Source organism: Haemaphysalis longicornis, unplaced genomic scaffold, assembly GCF_048455015.1.
Source record: "Haemaphysalis longicornis isolate Haplotype H1 unplaced genomic scaffold, Haemaphysalis longicornis Haplotype H1 scaffold_10, whole genome shotgun sequence".
Lineage (NCBI taxonomy): Eukaryota > Metazoa > Arthropoda > Arachnida > Ixodida > Ixodidae > Haemaphysalis > Haemaphysalis longicornis.
This window is the reverse complement of record NW_027526204.1, coordinates 87,457,004-87,475,241: the sequence shown is the minus strand read 5'-3', so window position 1 is coordinate 87,475,241 and position 18,238 is coordinate 87,457,004. Positions and strand designations below refer to the sequence as shown.

At 51.1% G+C, this 18,238-nt stretch overlaps 1 protein-coding gene across 7 annotated transcripts in view; it reads left to right on the top strand.

Annotated features, from left to right (window-relative positions):
- Foxp (forkhead box transcription factor P) overlaps positions 1 to 18,238 on the top strand; it is a 440,616-nt gene that overhangs the window by 394,904 nt on the left and 27,474 nt on the right. For all 7 annotated transcript variants that reach the window (XM_077690065.1, XM_077690062.1, XM_077690060.1 and 4 more), the window contains one exon: positions 16,844 to 17,161. In XM_077690065.1, coding sequence (XP_077546191.1) covers positions 16,844 to 17,161 — 318 coding nt within the window. The remainder of the gene's footprint in view (positions 1 to 16,843; positions 17,162 to 18,238) is intronic.

Sequence of the window (18,238 nt, the reverse complement as noted above, 5' to 3'; positions counted from 1 at the left end):
TTTGTGGTCTTTTTTTTTTGTTCCCCTAGTGCGTTCGCTGTAACTTTGTTCTTCGCAACGCCTTCCCGATCCGGTCGCTAAAGCTGTTGTTAAGGTTTTGGGTGTTCCCAGATTGTCGTGGACTTGCTTTTTTTTTTTTTTTTTGCTTTGATCGTAAGTGAAATCTGTCTAATCGGGGCGTCTTCGCAGAAGCTGAGTTTTTCGGCCAAAGTTTTTTGCGCCAACTTGCGCCGAATTTGTGTCGTATACTGTTCAATCTCGGCTGTAAGGAGAGGACCTAGGCTAGTTGTTACGTCATTTAGGATGAAACTTGGGCTTGAGATGACCAATCGACGAGCCGACTGGAACAAAAAAAGAAATGAACGAAGCGCGGACTACAGCCGCTTTCAATGCTGTTTCAGGATAAGCTGTTCTTGCATAGTAATTTCGTATGTCACACGTTAAGAGTGAGCACGGGAAAAACATGAAACCTCTTACAGAAATTCGACTGTACGAAGTTTACGTTTTAACGAATTCCTCGTTAGAGCGTATTTCCTCGAATTCCGGGAAGCAGATTTGCCGTTTTAACGAATTGGAACTTCTGCGAAATTTAAGTTTACCTAAATAATTTGCTGCTAGCGTCGATTTCGCGAAGTCGATTTTTAATGGCAATAAAGAACCTATACGAAAACAAAAAAAAAACGGGAGGAGTTTTCGAGCTGAGTAGCCTAGCTCGTCTTGTCAGAACGGCGCTTTTTGTTTACATTATTCGCAAAAAAAAAAAAGTGCACCAGCAAATACAAGGCTTATCTGAACCCTGCAGATCGGTTGGCCGCCAGGCAAGGGTACCAGCTCCTTTATTATGTCATCGAACGCTCAGGCGGTGCCAATTAATAGACACCGAAAAAGTACCCGGTGATCAAAGTCAAGTCGCGGTCAATACAGTCGAGCCCAACAAAAGGCCTACTGCGTCCTAGACGACCTCGCGCCGCGAACAGCGTGCTAACGGCTCATTATGCGTGCGGGATAAAAGCCGACCTCCTGCGGCGATAACGAGCAGGTCAACGCCGCCTTTGCTTTTCATGCCGGCCGAAGAAACAAAAAAGAGAGATACAGACACCCCTGCAAGAGAGCTTCCCCCAGAAACAAAGCGCTTCGGTGCCGTACGAAGAAGCCACCGATCTGCGAAGTCCTCCACCCTTTTGAGGTTCTCGCTTCAACGAGACAAGAGAGAGGGCTGCGCGATAAGAACACGCCCTTCGTTTTTCGCACCTTAGAGACGCCGCCTGTGTTCGGTGTCGCCGATAACCTTGTAGTCCCCGTCGTAATTTTCATAATTTCCTTTTGTCGCCGACCCGAAACGTCGCCTTTGGTATTTTGTACGCGGATACTCGACGGAACAAACACACGCATTACTCCGGTTCTCCGGCTGCGCGCGGCGCCCGCCGCCTCTCGAGCTTGTCATCGTATCCTTTCATATCGCGCGCTCGAAATTTTCCCTGGCTATTGTTGTTGGCCGCGAAGGCCGCGGTATAAATAGAGAGAAGGGAGCACAAGCGTTTGACCCCGGGCATTGTCTTGTTACGTCAATATTAATTACGCCCCCTCTCCCCCCCCCCCTTGCTTGTTAGTTCATCCCGCTGTACGACCGTTCGCTCGTTTGGTGATTTTACTGGTGGTGCGAGTTGACGCCGTGGAGCGTGGGTTTATTACGGGCAAATTAGGGTGGCGAAAAGTGGTGGAAGGACAAAAAGAAAAAAAAAAAGCAAATTTTGGGAGGCCATTTTTTTTTTTGCTCGTGTGCGGATTGGTCGGTATATTTTCCTGTCGAAGCTCTTCGGAGCCTTTTGGGACGGGCATGTTATCTTGGGCCGAAACAATGCTGAAGTGGTGAGTTGTGGTGCAAGGGGGGCACCGCAAGGGCTTCACCTGTCTCTTTTTATTTTTTGAGGGTTTCTTAGACGTCTCCTTTATTCGTTCTTCGAGCGCTTTCGTCACTCGAGTTTGGCAATTACTTAATGCGGTAATTATAAACCCGCCCATATCACGCAAGTCTCCTACCCTTTCCTGCTGCCCCTCCCCGTCGCTTTTTCCTTGTTTTTATTTGTTTGCTATAAATGCAGGAGTTCTGAGTACTTACAGTTTTGTTACCAGTTTTCGCGTTCCTTCCTGCCGTTATCGCGGTAACTTGGCGTCACGGTTATATCGGTGATAAATTCCCGCACTTCAAAAACAGAGACTAGGAGTTAATGAAAAAAAAAACCTTAGACCAGGGGTGGCGACCACCGGTGCAGTCATTGAACCTTTTGTTTTTTTCTCCAGCGCGTAATAATTTGCGCTGCGTTGTTTCCTTTGTTCATCGTCGCTTACGTCGTGGCGGGCTGCTGAGAAAAAGGTGCATTGACGTAGTGCTGGGCTCGTGCCGTGGCTTAAATGAGCAATAATTCCTCAATCTCCGTAACGTCCTGTGTGTCATCGCAGGTGTCGTCGGTCCTTTGTTTATCGACTGAGCAGTCAGTGCTCCAATCGCCGTGTTTGTGTGTTTCTTATTTTGTTTTTCTGGGCCAGCGACCCAAAACAAAGGGGACCAAAGGCAAACGTGCCAAGGATGGCTGATGCCTTTGTTTCTAATGAGTGATGACTGGTGCTGACTGATTATAGTCACTTATTATAGAGATGGTGATAATGATATGGTGATGATGTCGATGACGACGGAAATGCACTGTATTAAAGCGGGTGCGTGTCTACAAGGGGAGACGGGCCATGACAAAGCAAGCTGCTGCTAGTTCTGTTTATCTTCATGCGTATTCTTGTTTTGAAGTTTGCGCGCTTCTCAACGGTTCCTCCATCAGTTCTCGCTATGAACTGTAACAGTCAGTCAGGGCCTAATTTCGCGGTTTTGTTCCGTCCGTCCGTCCGTCCGCGCCTTCGGCCAATCATGATGCCGTATCCAGACCGCCTCTTCCTGTGCAAGGATAGCCGAGGAGGCAAGGGTGAGCGTAGGCGAGGGGACAAGTGTCGTCGTAAACACCATTACGATCGCCCCGCTACCCTAACCATCGCCACAGTCATAATCGGGTCATCCTTCTTTTCTCGAGGCGAGGAGTGTCGCCGTCTTCACAATCGTCACAATTGCCACAACAACTATCATCCCGATTGATTGTGTGGTTTAACGCGCCGACGCAACGCAGGCGATGAGGCGCGCCGTAGTGGAGGGCTCCGGATTAATTTTGACCACCTGGGGATCTTTAACGTGCGCCGAAATCTCGCACACAAGGGCGTTTTTGCTTTTCGCCACCACCAAGAAAGCGGGCAACTATCATCCCAATTTCTCGCCACTTCTCTCAACCTGTCACTTTCCGCAGACGAGTGTCGCCCGTCTCGTCTTTCCGTCTTGCTTCAGCGCCCCCAAAATTACGGTAGTGTGTGGCCACAGTCGGCTACCTAGTTGCTCAGGAAAAGTGCAGTCGGAAGGGAATTCACTCTCCGCATGTAAATGACCCCTTTCCACTTCCTCCGCCTAGTTCACTCGTATTTGCTTGCACTCTGTCTAAGGAAGGTATTTCCTCTAGCGCATTTCGCCCCATTCTCGCCATTGCGTGCGCGTTGCCACAACTCGCGACAGCCGCCGTCAAAACAGCGCCCGCCCCCGCCACGAGCCAGCGTTTCCTTGTTGACTTGGTGGCACTTTTATCTTTCCTGTGTGTTGTTCGCCTTCGCCGAACGCTATGTGGCGTGCGACGGCAACAACACGTGCGGTTGCAACCGGGGCGAACAATCTTTTTTTCGTCCTCTTTTACGTGGTTTTGCACCGACTTGGCTTGGATCCGTTAGTTTTTATTATCCTGAACATTTTTGTTCGTTTTCTTCCATGTTGTTTTGCACCGACTTGGCTTGGGTTCTTTCATTTTTATAATACTGTACATTTTTGTTCGTTCTTTGCTATCTTGTTTTGCACAGACTTGGCTTGGATTCTTTATATTTTATTATCCCGAACGTCTTCTTTTTCGTTCTTTTCTTTGTGGCTTTACACCGACTTGGCTTGGATTCTTTTTTTTTCTCATTATTTTCTTTTCTCCGGCCGCGTTACTTCGCGCTGCAAGGTGTGTTCGCGGGCGAAAACATCGGTCGTGTGATGACTTCCCGCTCTTAAAGCGTGCGCAATATCTTCTTTTTCTCTTCCTTTTCTCGACCGGCATTTTGCCTTAAATAGCAGGGCGGGAGTAAGGGCGTCAACTTGCCGCACGTGTTGGCAGTTTGATGACCGACAGAGGGTCGGACTTGGCGCCGAACTTGTTTTCGAACGCGACTGCCATCGTTTTTTTTTCTTTAAATTCTCCGATTGGTTTGTTATTGATGCGATAGCGTTGAGTGACTCGTTCGTCAAAAATAGACGGCGTCCCCACAACACTAGATATGAATTCCTGTTTACTGCGACGTCTCGCGTATCTCCATAGTGGCCGCCGTGCAAATACAACAAAAAACCTCCGTTGCCTTCACCCGGAGGCGCAGTAGTCACTAGCGAGACAGGGTTCTCACCCGTGACTTGGTTCTCAGCAGCACTGTGCCGCAGTTTCTGACCAAAAAAAAAAGTGATAGGTTTCTTTCACTATTGTGTTTCTTCGTGTTTAAGTTTCGCGCTTTTATTTTGCCACTCTCGAGATCAGTCACCAAGTTTGCACAAGCGCATCTTATGAAGTCACTGGCAATCTATTTGCGCCTGGACACCGCGCCTGCCTGCAGCATCGCAGTTCTAACCGTTTTTCAAGCCGGATAAGGCTGTGTCAAGTTCTGTGCCGTGCTTGCGTATAACGAGAGACTGTCATTGAGCGCGGAGATAGCGACAAAAAAGAAACCCTGATCGAACGGAGAAGAAAAAGAAAAGGGGGGCTTTTCCACTTCACTTTTGATGCAGAGTTCTTGTGAGCAGGCGCTGTAAGCTGCGAGAGATAATAGAACTTGGGCTCACTTGCTCATCGGGTCTTAACTTGTCAGCAGTCGCTCGAAGCGTTTCTTGCATCCCTGTATGATGCAGCCCGTTTTTATGGTGCCTTTCCTCGACGTAAGCCTCTGCTTGTGTACCTTTTTTTTTATGCCTGGAAGTTTGGCATTTTGTATTGGTGGGTTATAAAAAATGCCCCTGGAGGGTTTTTTCCCCGCAAACCTTGTTTTTTGTATATATTAATTCATATTTCTAGCTGTCGTTGGGAGTTTTCTGAGTTCTGTTTTCTCTCTCCCGCACCCCCCCTTAGGATTAGCGAGAATTTTCTCTTACGCCCCACCAGAAAGAAAACAGTTAATATTTTTTTCTTCAGAGAGCATTTGTGGCAGCGCATAATTCAGGCGAAAAGAAATGAACGCACCCTTTGTTTACACTTCCCGGAAAGGCGGTTCGCTGTAAGTAACGCTCTTTGTTTCCGCTACTCTCGCTTAGGCAACGCGCCACTTAAGCTCAGGACTGCGCTAGTTTGTGAACAGAAGCGATGCACGGGCGCATCAGGGCGTGAAAGGCTTTGTTCCGATTACTGCGTAGTGCTTTTAAGAAAGCGCTCTCTTTTAGTTCCCGGCCGTTTATAACCGTAACGCGTAGTTTAATTGAGCCTCCACTCATTACCGCGTGCATTCTTGGTCGCTGAACATTAAACGCGTCACGTAAAGCAGACATGGCCAGTCGATCAACAATATTGATGTAGGTCTCTCCTTCTCTATTGCTGCGTGTTTAAGACGAGGATGGGAAGCAAAGTAAACCCTACAGTTGGATCTGCGTTTTCACGCGTTGCGCGGAAGCATGCAGCTTTATCACGGCATGATGACAGCCTCTAGTATAAACGATCTCAGATTCTAAAAACTTAAGTCCCGGTTTTGCCGAGAGCTTCGTTTTCTTCGGGCTTCCGATAACTTCGGTTTTGAGCTCTGGGTACTGGTTAGAGATACCTTATCTTTGACAGACGCAACATTCTGTCCCGTTGGCAGTGGGTTGATTCACCCACAGGTTAACCGTGTCAGAGATGAAAAAAAAGAAAAGAAACGAACGTGGGCATGTGGGAGCCATCTTGTGGGTGTATTCAAGCAAACGCGTCTCGGCTTGTGCCTCTAAATGTGATTGCTTACGCCGATTATTTTCGTAAATAATCTCGGATGTGATTATGCACGAAGTACGCGGGGCCGTTGGTTTGTGTTAACAATTCACGTTTTTATGAATCCCTAAGAGAGCAGTTGATTGCTTCGGAAGCAGGAGTGTCCTTCCGAGTAACGGTTGCACTAACCACCTCGCTTTCAGAGAGAGGGGAGTACGGCCTCACGTAGGGTCGCCTCGTTCGGATGATCCTGGCGTCTGCTCTCCTGTTCGCCCCCTCGGGGGTATTGCAGCGAGGTTTCGTATCGTACTCAGGGGCCCGTGCGTGTATGTATATAAGCAGTCGCGATAGGAGGAACGCGGCCTTGAGAGCATGGCGAGGATCCAGCGGTTTGCCCCGGCAGGCAGCAACCCGGCTTGTTTTCCGACAACTTTCCGCCTCGCAAACGGACGGCTTGAGTGGGTGCCCCGAGACTGGTCGTAAGGGGGGGGGTGACTGCGAAACGGCGGGTTCACGCTTCGCCTGCGCTCTATGCACGAGCCCCCCTCTCAGGGATCGCGGAATCGGGACTCGAGAGCCCTCGTTAGGAGTCCAGCGCGACAGCGGGTATATTAAAGATCGCATGCCGGAATACAGGTGGCCAGGCCTAAAGTAAGGGTGGTCCACTCGACCTCCCAAATGACGGCACCACCTGAGCGTTGCGTATACACAAGCAGGGAAGACGCTCCTTACTAGACGAGAAGGCTTCTCTTTTCCCGCCGACTGGCTAACGGCGCTCCTTCGGAACCTGGTGTGGTCTTAGCGCTTACGCCGTGAGCAGAGAGCCTCGATGCCTCTTCATCCATGGACGGAAAGCAAGATGGAGGCTCGCAGCAGAGAGTGCGACAGTCGGAGACGCGCTTATTGATTTGGTGCGGCTGACCCAGCGGGGAGTGGGTGGACGAACCGTCCTGCGGCATCAGTCGCGCGGCTTACAGAATCCACACACGAATACCTCCTTCCCCGAGCCACCTCGATGGAACTGAAAACAGCGTCGGGAGGACTGCGCAAACGTATAAAAAAATAGCGGAGAGGCAGGCGCGTCACGGACCGTATATATAAGCTGCTCCTCGGAAGGGTCTAGAAATGACCAGACACCGTTTGGGAAAGCAGGGAGCGTTAGACGGGAAGAGGTTGAGCTGTCGCATCGCGATCCAGCCACGGCGCGGGCCCAATCCTCGATGCTTTCGCGGCGCGCGATCCCCAGGGAGCAAAAGAAGCTGCTCATCTTGCGCAAACCTCAGGAAAGAGACGGACGCGGGCAGGCTGCGACGCCCTTTGTCTTCCTCCCCATCCTCCTCCCGCGCTTCCAACGGAGCTGCGCCGGACAGTGAAGACGCAGCAGCCTCTACGCCGCCGCCGTCTTCTCAGACTCCTGGGGCTGCAGATCGCGCAGCGCACGCTCCGGGGCGGCCTGTCCGGACCGTGCACGGTGCGGGCCTTCTCGCGCCGTGTTTACACTGCCTGCCGAAGCTTGGTCGCTTGTTTACGCACCCGTCTATCGCGCGGGGCCCCCTCCGCCCTTTCCCTACGGCCGGCGCGCCGCTTGGTTCGTTGATGTGCGAAGGACGCTTGGCCGGGCAGGTCTTAAGCGCGCCACACACACACACGCACGCACGTACACGCCCAACTCTGGCGAAAAACCCCGGGCTCGGTGTTCTCTCCTGGCGTTGCCATGGAGACTGTTGTTGTTTCTTGGGCCCGGGAATTGTTTGTTTTCGGGAGCCGTGGTTGTTTAGCTTTGGCCGGCGCGCTAGGACCCGAAGGGTCCCTACGGGTGGGTGGGTCCGCGCTCCGGGCAGCAGAGTCCGGAGGTTTCGGATGACCCCCACGCGCCCTGCCTTCTCCTATTGCCGGCCATCCCGACCGTCGTCTACGCTTTGCTTGTTCACGGGAGGGGGTTAGGCGTCTCTCAAGACTGGACGCGCTGCTTGCAAAGCAGCGGCACGGACGCTGCTGCTGGGCCTGGATAACCGAGCTTGCTTGTCCTCTGGAGGCGGCCGAAGAGACTCTCTGTTGTCTCGCGTGCGGCCATTGTTTTTGCATCCCCGAGAGCGTTTCCTCTTCTTTTCTGCCTACCTCGGACGATGGAAGCGGGAGGGCGGGGGTGCGGGCGGTGTTCCCCTCTCTGCCGGCCCGCCGTGCTGTGTACGTGATTACTCTTTCAGGCGTTTTGCTCCGGGCTTGTTTGTCTTCGGGACCCCGTGGGCGAAGCTGGGATGCATCTCGCCATTCTCGCCCTCGCCTCTGTCTTTTGCTTTCGGCCTACGAAAACTGTTCGGGGTTTCGGAAGGCCTTCACGGACAGTGCATCGGTGCGGACATTGCAGGAACCTTTCTCATCCTCCACACTTGCCTGTTTTTCTTTTTTTTTTCGCCGCTTCTGTCGTTCTCCTGCTGTATTTTTTTGTGTTATTTGTCCACGCCGCTATCCGGTTGCCTGCTGCTGCCATTGCCGCAAGCTCGCCGGCCGGGGTGAACATATACGTACGCGCGTGGAGAGAGAGGAGAGTCGGAAATAGGAAGATAGCGATAAAGGAAGCAAAAAAACAGAGGAGGCTGGCGGCAACCTTGTTTACATGGGCCGTAGTCGTCCCCGTGCGATGCAAACATCCGTTCCGTTTCCTCCTCTCCCTTGACGCCTCTCTTTCTTCTACCTTCTCCCTCGCCGCGTCCCTTCTTCTTTTGTCTCCGGGTGGCGGGGCGTATTAGGTGCCGCGTATATTATATCGGCCTGCTGCCCGGGCTGTTTTCTTTCTCTCCACCCCTTCCCCCTCTCCATTCGTTTGTCGTTGATGTTCCAGACAGCGGTTATTCTGCTAGCTCGTCGTCGGCTCGGAGTTTCGACGCGTGCAGCTTTACAGGTTACCGCCTGGGGTCGGGGCGAAGTTGCGTTCCGAAATCTGCGGCGCGCGTGGAGTGAGATGTATACGAAGCTGCCGTCAACGTTGATGCTTGCTTTGCGCGAATTGGTTTTCAGTAGTCTTGGATTCACAGCGCGAAAAAAAGAAAACCCTACCATCCCTTTTTAAAGAAAGTTGAGGGAAGCGCGAAAGCTTGCTGACATCGGAACAGCTTCAAAAGGATCTCCAAACCTTCGCTCAAATTGCGTCCAATCGATCGTCACACCTTCGAGTACACAAATCGCCAAAGAAGAACGAACCCGCGCGACGATTTTTCGCGCACTAAGTAAACGCATCTACGAACGATCGAAATGTATAGCGATACGTGGTTTATGAGGTAAAGGTCTACTATTGCACTACTTCTTCATACCCGCCGCGGTGGCTCAGTGGCTAAGGCGTTGCGCTGCTGAGCACGAGGTCGCGGGTTCGATTCCCGGCCGCGGCCGCCGCTTTTCTGACGGAGGCGAAAAGCGAAAACGCCCGTGTGTACGAGATTTCGGCGCACGTTAAAGATCTCCAGGTGGTCAAAATTAATCCGGAGCCCTCCACTACGGCGCGCCTCATCGCCTGCGTTGCGTCGGCGCGTTAAACCCTACAATCAATCAATCAATCAGCACTACTTCTTCATGAATGATGCGTGTATTGTCTTATCTAGAACCGTTCCTTTTTCACGATGTTCAAGTTACCGTTTCGACACAGTGGCAGCCCGGTTTCACGCATGCGCTGTGTGTCCTAAGATCTTATCAGAACTTTCCGTTCGACCAACCGGTCTGTGGGGAAATGCATTAGTTTTTTAACACGGTGCCATCGCGGTCGCACTGAGAAAGCTTTCGCTTTAAAACACAGGCAGTAGGGACAGTGAGACACAGCGCAAAAAAAAAAGAAACAGGAAAACAAGGACAAAAGGGAGAGCGAGGCACAAAGGCGCTGCGTGTTTCGCTCTCCCTATGCATCTCGCTCTCCCTGTTGTTCTTGCTTTTGTTTTCGCGCCGCGAATTCAAGAATTCGACAATGCCGCCGAAACTCTTGCCCCTCCCCTCTCCCCCTCTTCTTTCTTTTCCTGCTTCCCGTTGTTGTTTCTCGCCGGAAGAAAACTTTTGTATCCTTGGATGCTGCTCGAAGGATAAGGTTTGTCTTGGTGGCTTGCCTCCCCCTGGCTTATTTGGATGCACTTGGCGACCGCGCGTGCGCTGCGAGTTTTTAAAACACGTTGTGATGACCACTGCACGGCGTAAGCAGTTTTCTTCTTTAGGCTTTCGACTATAGCAGTATGCGACACGCGTGGCATCGGGAGCCTCGCTAAAAATGTTTACTCTGCCGCGGCAGCAGCGACCGGGGTGACGCGCGCGTAGATGTTGACCTCTCGGTCATGGTTTTGCTCTGTGTCCGCTTGTGGATTTGCCGATGTGGTCTTCAGTTCGCGCGCCGCTGCTGTGGAGAACGGTTCCGGAAGTCATAGAACGCACCGAGCTTTGGGGGCGGAAGGGGGGGGGTTTGAGGTAGTCGCGAGCGAAAACTCAAAAATGAAAATATCTGTAAATGCAGATACTGTATTACCACGTTGAAAACAGTTGAGTTGAGCTGAGATAGATATTTTAAGAATGTTCTGACTCCATTGTGAGTTCGCCGATACCAGCAGAGTCCTTCAGCGCATTGAAGGGCTCTGATACCAGTAACTCACATTAGAGGTCTATTCGGACTGTGCATTTTACAGGACTTTTATGGCAAGGCTGTAGTGTCAGAGTTGGGCGTCTTTTCTTTTTTTCTTTTTTTTTTACGGGATATAGGGCTGCTCGCGAGCGTCTGATCGTAAAGCTGCTATTGTAAGGCAGAGGGAGTAATGTTCGGACGACGCAGATTGGCTCCAAATAGCCTCGGAGGAGGAGGAGGAGGAGGAGGAGAAGGAGGATGAGAGAAGAGGAGGAGGAAGAACAGGTGGAGGCAGGATAGAAGCGGGCTGGTAGGACACGACGAACGGAAATGGCGCGGGAGGGGAGGTAAAGGAACGAGTTGTAGGCGTGTCTGCAATGCGCGTGGAGCGTAAAATAAATGAAAAAAAGTAGACGCGCCATCCTCACCGCGAATGCGTCGCGAAAATTAAACGAAACTCGGAGAGGGCAGCCAGTGATTAATCGAGCCGCGATAGTCATTCCAACTCCGTTTTTTTCCGCCCTCAGATCGGTCTTTCTTGCGAGTTTTTAAAATTTTCATTGGCGACCACATCTTCCTTCTTCGTTTCTTTTTCTTTTCCGTTGGACTTACTCCTCCGTTACACCTTAGCGCGCCCGCGCGCCAAACTTTTCTCCTCCAAACCCCCCGAAATCTACGCTAATGTGCCCCGCGTGGGGAGTGATACGGAAAAGAACCGGATTGTGCAAGAAAAAAAAAGAGACAATTAACCGAGTGCCCGGAGCCAGGAATCGGGAGGCAGTCCTCCGGCAGAGATGGACAGCTTGGGAAAACGAATGGCTGGGTTGCGCACCTTTATCTATACCTTTTCGTTTCTCGACGTGTTGGGGCGAAGAAGCTCGAGCGTGCCTCCACGAGATAAGAAAGTCGTGAAGACGCGCAACGTGGGACCGTGTCAGTATACATATAGGAAGTAGCTGTTCGGCCCCGCTAGGAATAATTAAATGGGACAGTTAGAAGTCGTGGAGTTTGGCAAGAAGAGTGTAGACATTTATCCAGGCTTGAGTGCGAGATAGGGTGGAGGGCGAGTATGGGCAGTTCGTCTCGTAAAGACGCGTTGTAGGTGGCAGCGTGCCACTTTTTATTTGCTTTAAAGGGTTTCCATTTTGTTTTTGGGCGAGTGAGCTAAAAACGCTATTGATGGCTGTTTTTCGGTTCTTAGAGCTGCACGCGCATTATGCGTGTGTCCCTTGAGCGTGTTGAAGGGTGATTGGCGAAATCGTACGTCGCAGAAACTTCTGGCAGCAAGCGATACCGAGTGTTTAATTCCCTTTCCCCTTCTTTTTTGTTACTTACGTTGTAAGATTCGTTGCGTTCGAGCGAACATGAGAGACAGTGGTAGCGCGGAACATTCGTAGCTTGGAAACCTCTTTGAAAAATCTCGAATCACGAACAGAAGCTGCGAAGTCTCGGTAATAGCTGCGGCAATTACGCCCGAATTCCCCGAACCATTAGCTGTTTTTTTTTTACCTTTCTCCTTTCATTCGTCATATTATTCCGCCCTCCTTATTTTAAATGAAGCAGAAATTACTTAAGTGGTTGTGCCGTACAAGCGATCGAGGACGGGTAGACATGTTTGTACGGTAGGACGAGCTCGACTCCAAACGATCCCATAGCTTTCGTGTGCCTTTAACGTAACCGGCGTTTCTCCGCATCCCCCTAGCTGTCTTAGGCCTGCGTAGACGTTAAGGCCCACTATTGTCGCCGAGAAATAATCGGTCTACCTGTCACGTGTTTGGACGCCTAATGACCTTTGAGACGGTGACTGATGGAGTCTAAATATCGGTTCAAACCTTTCTCCCCGCTCTTCCCATTTTTTTCTCTTTGGCAATCGGCGATAATGGTCGCTTGAGGGGATCCGACCGTACAAGTGCGGTTCGAAAAAAGAGAGCGTGTATCTGTTTCTAACGAACAAAAAGAGGGTTGTGATTCCGCCTGCGCCTTTGCGCAGCACTGACCTTACTTTCTACGGGTGTATTCCCCGTGCCGTGTGTCTACCGTGCGTGTATTAGGGTAATTACACGCGCACGGAAAAGTGCGGAGTGGCCGCTGAAGCGAGGGCCGCGCCCGCTTTTCGCTTGGGCTGAACGTTTTGACTCTTGAATCGGTTATTGTTACTCTCTCTCTCTCTCTCTCTCTCTCTCTCTCTCTCTCTCTCTCTCTCTCTCTCTCTCTCTCTCTCTCATTTAGCTTTGTATGTATGACATTCTGCGTCCTTGAGGGTTTGGCTATAAAATAGTTATCCAGGTTGTTGTCAACCGGACAGATTTCTTTGCATGGCTTTAGCTCGCTCTGCCCAATGAAAAAGAATATTTTGAGAGAGAGAGAGAGAGAGAGAGAGAGAGAGAGAGAGAGAGAGAGAGAGAGAGAGAGAGAGAGAGAGAGAGAGAGAGAGAGAGAGAGAGAGAGAGAGAGAGAGAGAGAGAGAGAGAGAGAGAGAGAGAGAGAGAGAGAGAGAGAGAGAGACGCTCGTTCGTGTCTGAAAGCGTTGGCAGTGCTGCTTTTCTGCCCCTTCGAGTGGGAGAGTCGGCTTTGTTGCTCTACATTGTTGCGCCTCAGGGAAGCCAGCTTGGGGTTGCCGTGGCGCGTTACTGTACCGTGCTGCGAATTTCGAGCTTAACGAGAAATCGCACATAGGTTAGGCCTTTAAGCTCAACAGTAGCGGCTTGATCTACTTTTCCTAAGCACAGGAGCAGTCGCGACTAGGCAAGGGCTGAGCGGAGTGCCGTAACTCTGGTGCCTGCGAAAGACGCAGGTGGTCGCAGCGCGGAAAAATATATATAAAAAAAACAGTAAGATGAAATGGCTTCCAACGAGGCTCCGCGAAGTGTGGTGCAAATAGCCTTATAAACGTCTGCGTCGTCCACTGCCAAAACAATTCCTAGAGTAGTAGAGGAACCTTTAAAGGAAGCGGACCTCGACGCGCTGTTGTTTGACGTGTTGGGCGTACTCGGAGTTGGCGTACGGAGCGTGTCCAGGTATTAAAGCTCCAACGCCGCGCCCCTTTCACATTGTTTTCCTTCCGTGAACGTTTAAACGGCTACAAACAAAGAAAATACAAGCCGAAAACACCCCGCCACGATCGGTGTTTTTCTTTATCTCTGTACGTTGGCAACGTGCTGCTTGAAGTAGCGTTACCGGGAGCGACTCCTTCTTGGACACCAAGGTTGTTATCGTGCCACCTCACTACGTGACAATTACCCTATGAGAACCACGCCGTGAGGGATAGTCGTAAGAACGAAGATTTTGTTCTATATACCGAATTCAGGTGCCCTGAGATTCAGCGAAAACAGCAGAAACGACAATAGAGTGTTCTCCCGTTATAAGGAACGCAATCAGACCAGATTCGTAAGATTCTCAAGATTGAGAACAACGAAACCTTGGGTCACTTGACAGAGACGAACTTTCTGAATTAAAGTCAACCGACGTTGGTAAAAGCGTCAGTGGATTCTAGTTTGTCTCGTTATAGCCACTTTTTCTCTGTTATTCATCGTAACCTGGTCCTAGATTGCCGGCAGTCTTCGATTTGGCACTAAGAGCCTCTTAAGCTCAGGCGCTCTTTATTAACAGCGTAGCTGTTGTAGGCTGAGCCTTTTCGCCAGTCTGCTGAAGGTCCTGCGTCATGCAAAAGTGGGAGCAGGCTCCCACGCATGCTGGCGGCTTAGCAGAAACCGGTTCCCAGAACCACCGACAGATGGCGCAGTGGTCTCGCAGGGGCGAGTTCGTCTCCCTCCCGCTAGTCTCCCGCCGTTGACGTTTAGCTGTCGATTTGTTTACGCGAACCGCAGAATTTGCGCGGCGACGGCGCTGCAGTTCCCGGGCGAGCGTCCGTCCACGTTCGAGCCGACACAATAGAACCACAACTCCGTTGTTTCAGTAGATTTCGCAGTGGGTGGAGCTTGATTTAGTTTGCGCGCCCCGATCTGACGTTCTGGTCTAGCCTGGTGGCGCCTACCGTTCAGATTGGGGGGGAACTTTTGACTCGAGACACTGTTGACTTTGTGTACGCAACGTCGCTAAAGGCGACGTGATTCAGTCGTGGCTCAAGTAGGTGGCTTTCTACTACGGGCTTTCCAACATGGGCAACATCCCTAGCGGCTTCTAACCTTTTCCGTTCAGCAAGGAAAACCCGAGTTATCTACACGTTATGACAGCGACTGATACGCGGGCCGATCATAACGAAGCAACGATAGCGGAAGGTAAGGGAACGAAACGGCAGAAGTGTTCACGTGTGCGGCATTTGCGAGCGCGTGTAGTCGGTGGAAAGGAAGTGGCTAATCGTGCGAATAATTTATGTCTCGCGAAAAGGGCAGGCGACAACTGTGTTTCGCGACATGAGGAACACAGAACCGATCGCCCATTCTTGCTTGGTACGCTGGAAGAGCGGAGGACGTAGAGCAAGCAACCAGCCATCCGTCTCAATCGGGATGGAGCAGAGGTCTGGGTTGATATTATGTATAAGCATCCCTTATGTCTTCCACTGTTCGTTTTATGCGTATTTTTATTTCATTTTTGTCTTCTTTTTCCAGAGCCACCGCGCTTTCTCGTCCATTTCGTGAAATGATGGGGCTATTTGCGGCGCTGGTGGCAGGGAGAAAACATAGTTGAGTTGCCGATAAAGTCGTGCGGGTTTTTGAGGGGCCGTTGGCTTCAGAGTATGACTGAGTGGGCTGGTGAGGAATGACGGTCGGAGGGGCGATGCGTGTCGTTGGACATTTTGATACCGTTAGTTGACGTCGATTTCGGATACTGAAGTTGGGTACTCACGCCGAAGCAAAACGGTTTGAGTTTTGTGCATCTATCGTATGAAGCAACTTGCACTGGTCCCTATGCACACGCAGCCTCATCCTGCGTGCCTTTGAGGCGTCTAAAACGCGTATGCATCGTTCTGAACGGCAGGTTTTAAGGTTTCTTTGCGTTAATACGTGCGCGCATACTTTAGTTCTGTTTGTTCAAACGCAGTAAGGGTGTCTTTCTTCTGTGTGTGAATGAATCTGTTCACATGCACGAAATTTTCTCCGTCGGCTGCTGGCCAATATGAACTAAGTTATACTGGCTGGACATTGGTTCACACTTTTTACAATTTCACATATAGCCTTTAGGTCTATTCACCTTAAACCGGCTTCTCCCAGACTTGAAGCCTTATGGCCGCCTCCTCACACCGCCTGTTTGCTCAACACTTTTTGACGCGCAACAGCGGCATCTCCGCCTGCCTAAAGCAAACTATATCGACCTGAGACCCCCTCCACTTACTTGTAAATATGTTCCTCAACCTAACCTGCGGAGCCTTCCGACTAACCACGTCTAACTCTAAGCCTAACCTCTTCCCACCCTTCCTATGCCTCTTCCCACCCTTTAGCGCAGACAACGCAGGACTCATCCAAGACGTGACATCTGCATGTTATCTCGATACTTCCTCCTAAACATGTAGGGCCCTAATAGCACGTAGAGGGTTAGAACAAATAAAAGTTAACTTTGTCATCGTTAGAACAAAATGACTTCGTTTGAATTATCGCTTTATTCGAAGTTCTTTACGGTGCCAACTCCGGTGCATAGATAGCAGCAGATCGTCCCGCTTTTAGCGAATAACCGCTTATAAAAAAGCCAGCTCCTTGTCCACGGGGCCTTGTTATACCGAGAGTTTGCTTATACAGAAGTTTGTTTTCGCAATAAAGAAAAAAAAAAAGGCTTAGATGTAAGCCTAACGTTCCTCGCTCCTGTTGCTGTTTACGACGTGCATTTGCTGACGCTGACGTTCATTTTGTCGCACTGAACAGCGAAGAAAAAAGGCCTAACGCTAAGCCTGACGTGCCTCCCTCCTGTTGCTTCGTAATAACGTGGGTTTCCTTATACTGATGTTTATTTGGTAGCACTAAACAACGAAGACAAAAGGCCTAACGCTAAGCCTAACGTTCTTTCCTCTTGTTGCTTCGTTATAACGTGAGTTTGCTTGTGCTGAAGTTTAAGTTGTCGCACTAAACAACGAAGAAAAAAGGCCTAACGCTAAGCCTAACGTTCCTCCCTCTTCTTGCTTCGTTATAACGTGGGTTTTGCTTGTGCTGAAGTTTATGTTGTCGCACTAAACAGCGAAAAAACAGGCCTATAACGCTCAGCCTAACGTTCCTTCTTCTCCTTCGCTCTTTCTTGTCGTGCGCAGACCCCGCTGGGCTCGTCCAAGACGCAGCAGCTGCACCTCCAGCTGCAGCAGCGCGCCGCGGCGGCCGTGGCGGCGGCCTCGTCGGCGGGCGGCTGGCCCGGAGGCGGCGACGTCAAGGGCGGCGGCCTCCCCCAGAGCGCCACCGGCGGGGGAGTGGGCGGCGGCGGGGGCGCGAGCCCGGACCTGTCCCCGCTGCTGGTGATGAACAGCCTGGCCCAGCAGCAGGTCCAGCAGCTGCTGCAACAGCAGCTGCTCTCGCCCGCCCAGCTGCAGCAGATTCTGGCCACCCAGCAGCAGACCTTCCTCTTCCAGCAGCAGGCAAGCCTGGCTCGAAGCAGCCCCATTCGTTTACTCAGCAGCGCTGGGCTGCGCGTTGGGCATGTTTATTTGTGCGCGAAAAATTTGCGCCGTCGATCCGCGGACACGGAGTGGCAGAAGAACAGAGGACGAACAGAGAGCGCTCGGAAAAGTGACGTCAGCCAAGTCGACGCCGGCATTGACTGCTGGGGCGCTGCGGTCGCAGTTGCTGGGGAGACGTTAAGTCGAAGCGGTGATGGCAGGCGTAACCGCTCCGCGTAACCACTTGTACGCATTGTAAAATGGAGTACGACGTGAGTGCGGGGCCGAGTAGACAGCGAAAGAGGATGGAATAATGGGAAGGACGGCGACGAAATGCCATGACTGGTGGACAACGAAAGGTGCGACAGGCAGCCAATGCTAAAGCGGGGAAATCTGACCAGTGAGACGGTTAGAGCGCTAAGCACAGCTGGCACAGTATGAGAGGGGCGTGCGAGAAACGCCGTGCTGTGGGCTTCTACTTCCGTGCTGCAAAAAACTGTCCCTGGCGGAAGGGGTTCCGTAAGAAACGCTCCTTGAGCAAATCAGGCTTCTTTTCCGCATAACCGGTTTTCGGTAGCACGGTACCGCTTCCGTTCAGGTGCTTTTTTTTTTGGTTCACGGAAGGAGGAGAGAACCGCCTATACAGCTACAGGAGCGGTGAACACCTGACACGGTTCGATTGGAGGGGACCCCAACAGGAAAGAGCGAAAGCAACCTCCTGAAAAGAAAAAAAAAACTGAAAATCCCAGAGCGAAGAACACATCAAGAAGAGATGAAGGACGACTGGACAAGCGCTTGTCCTGTCGTGCCTCTTCTCTTGTGGTGTTCTTCGCAGACTGATTTTTATTACAGAGTGCACACACTCGCCCAACAAATTTGTTTTATTGAGAGAACAATAAGAAAAAGACAAGCCTCTAGCTACATTTGTTTCTTTTTCTAAAACAGCAGTTAAAAAGGGAGACAGCGATCCTGGCGACCTTTTTAATTTGCTTCTCATTTTTTAACCTCATTTCCGTCGCTCGCGCTCGGAATTGAGGAATTGAAAAGGGATCAACA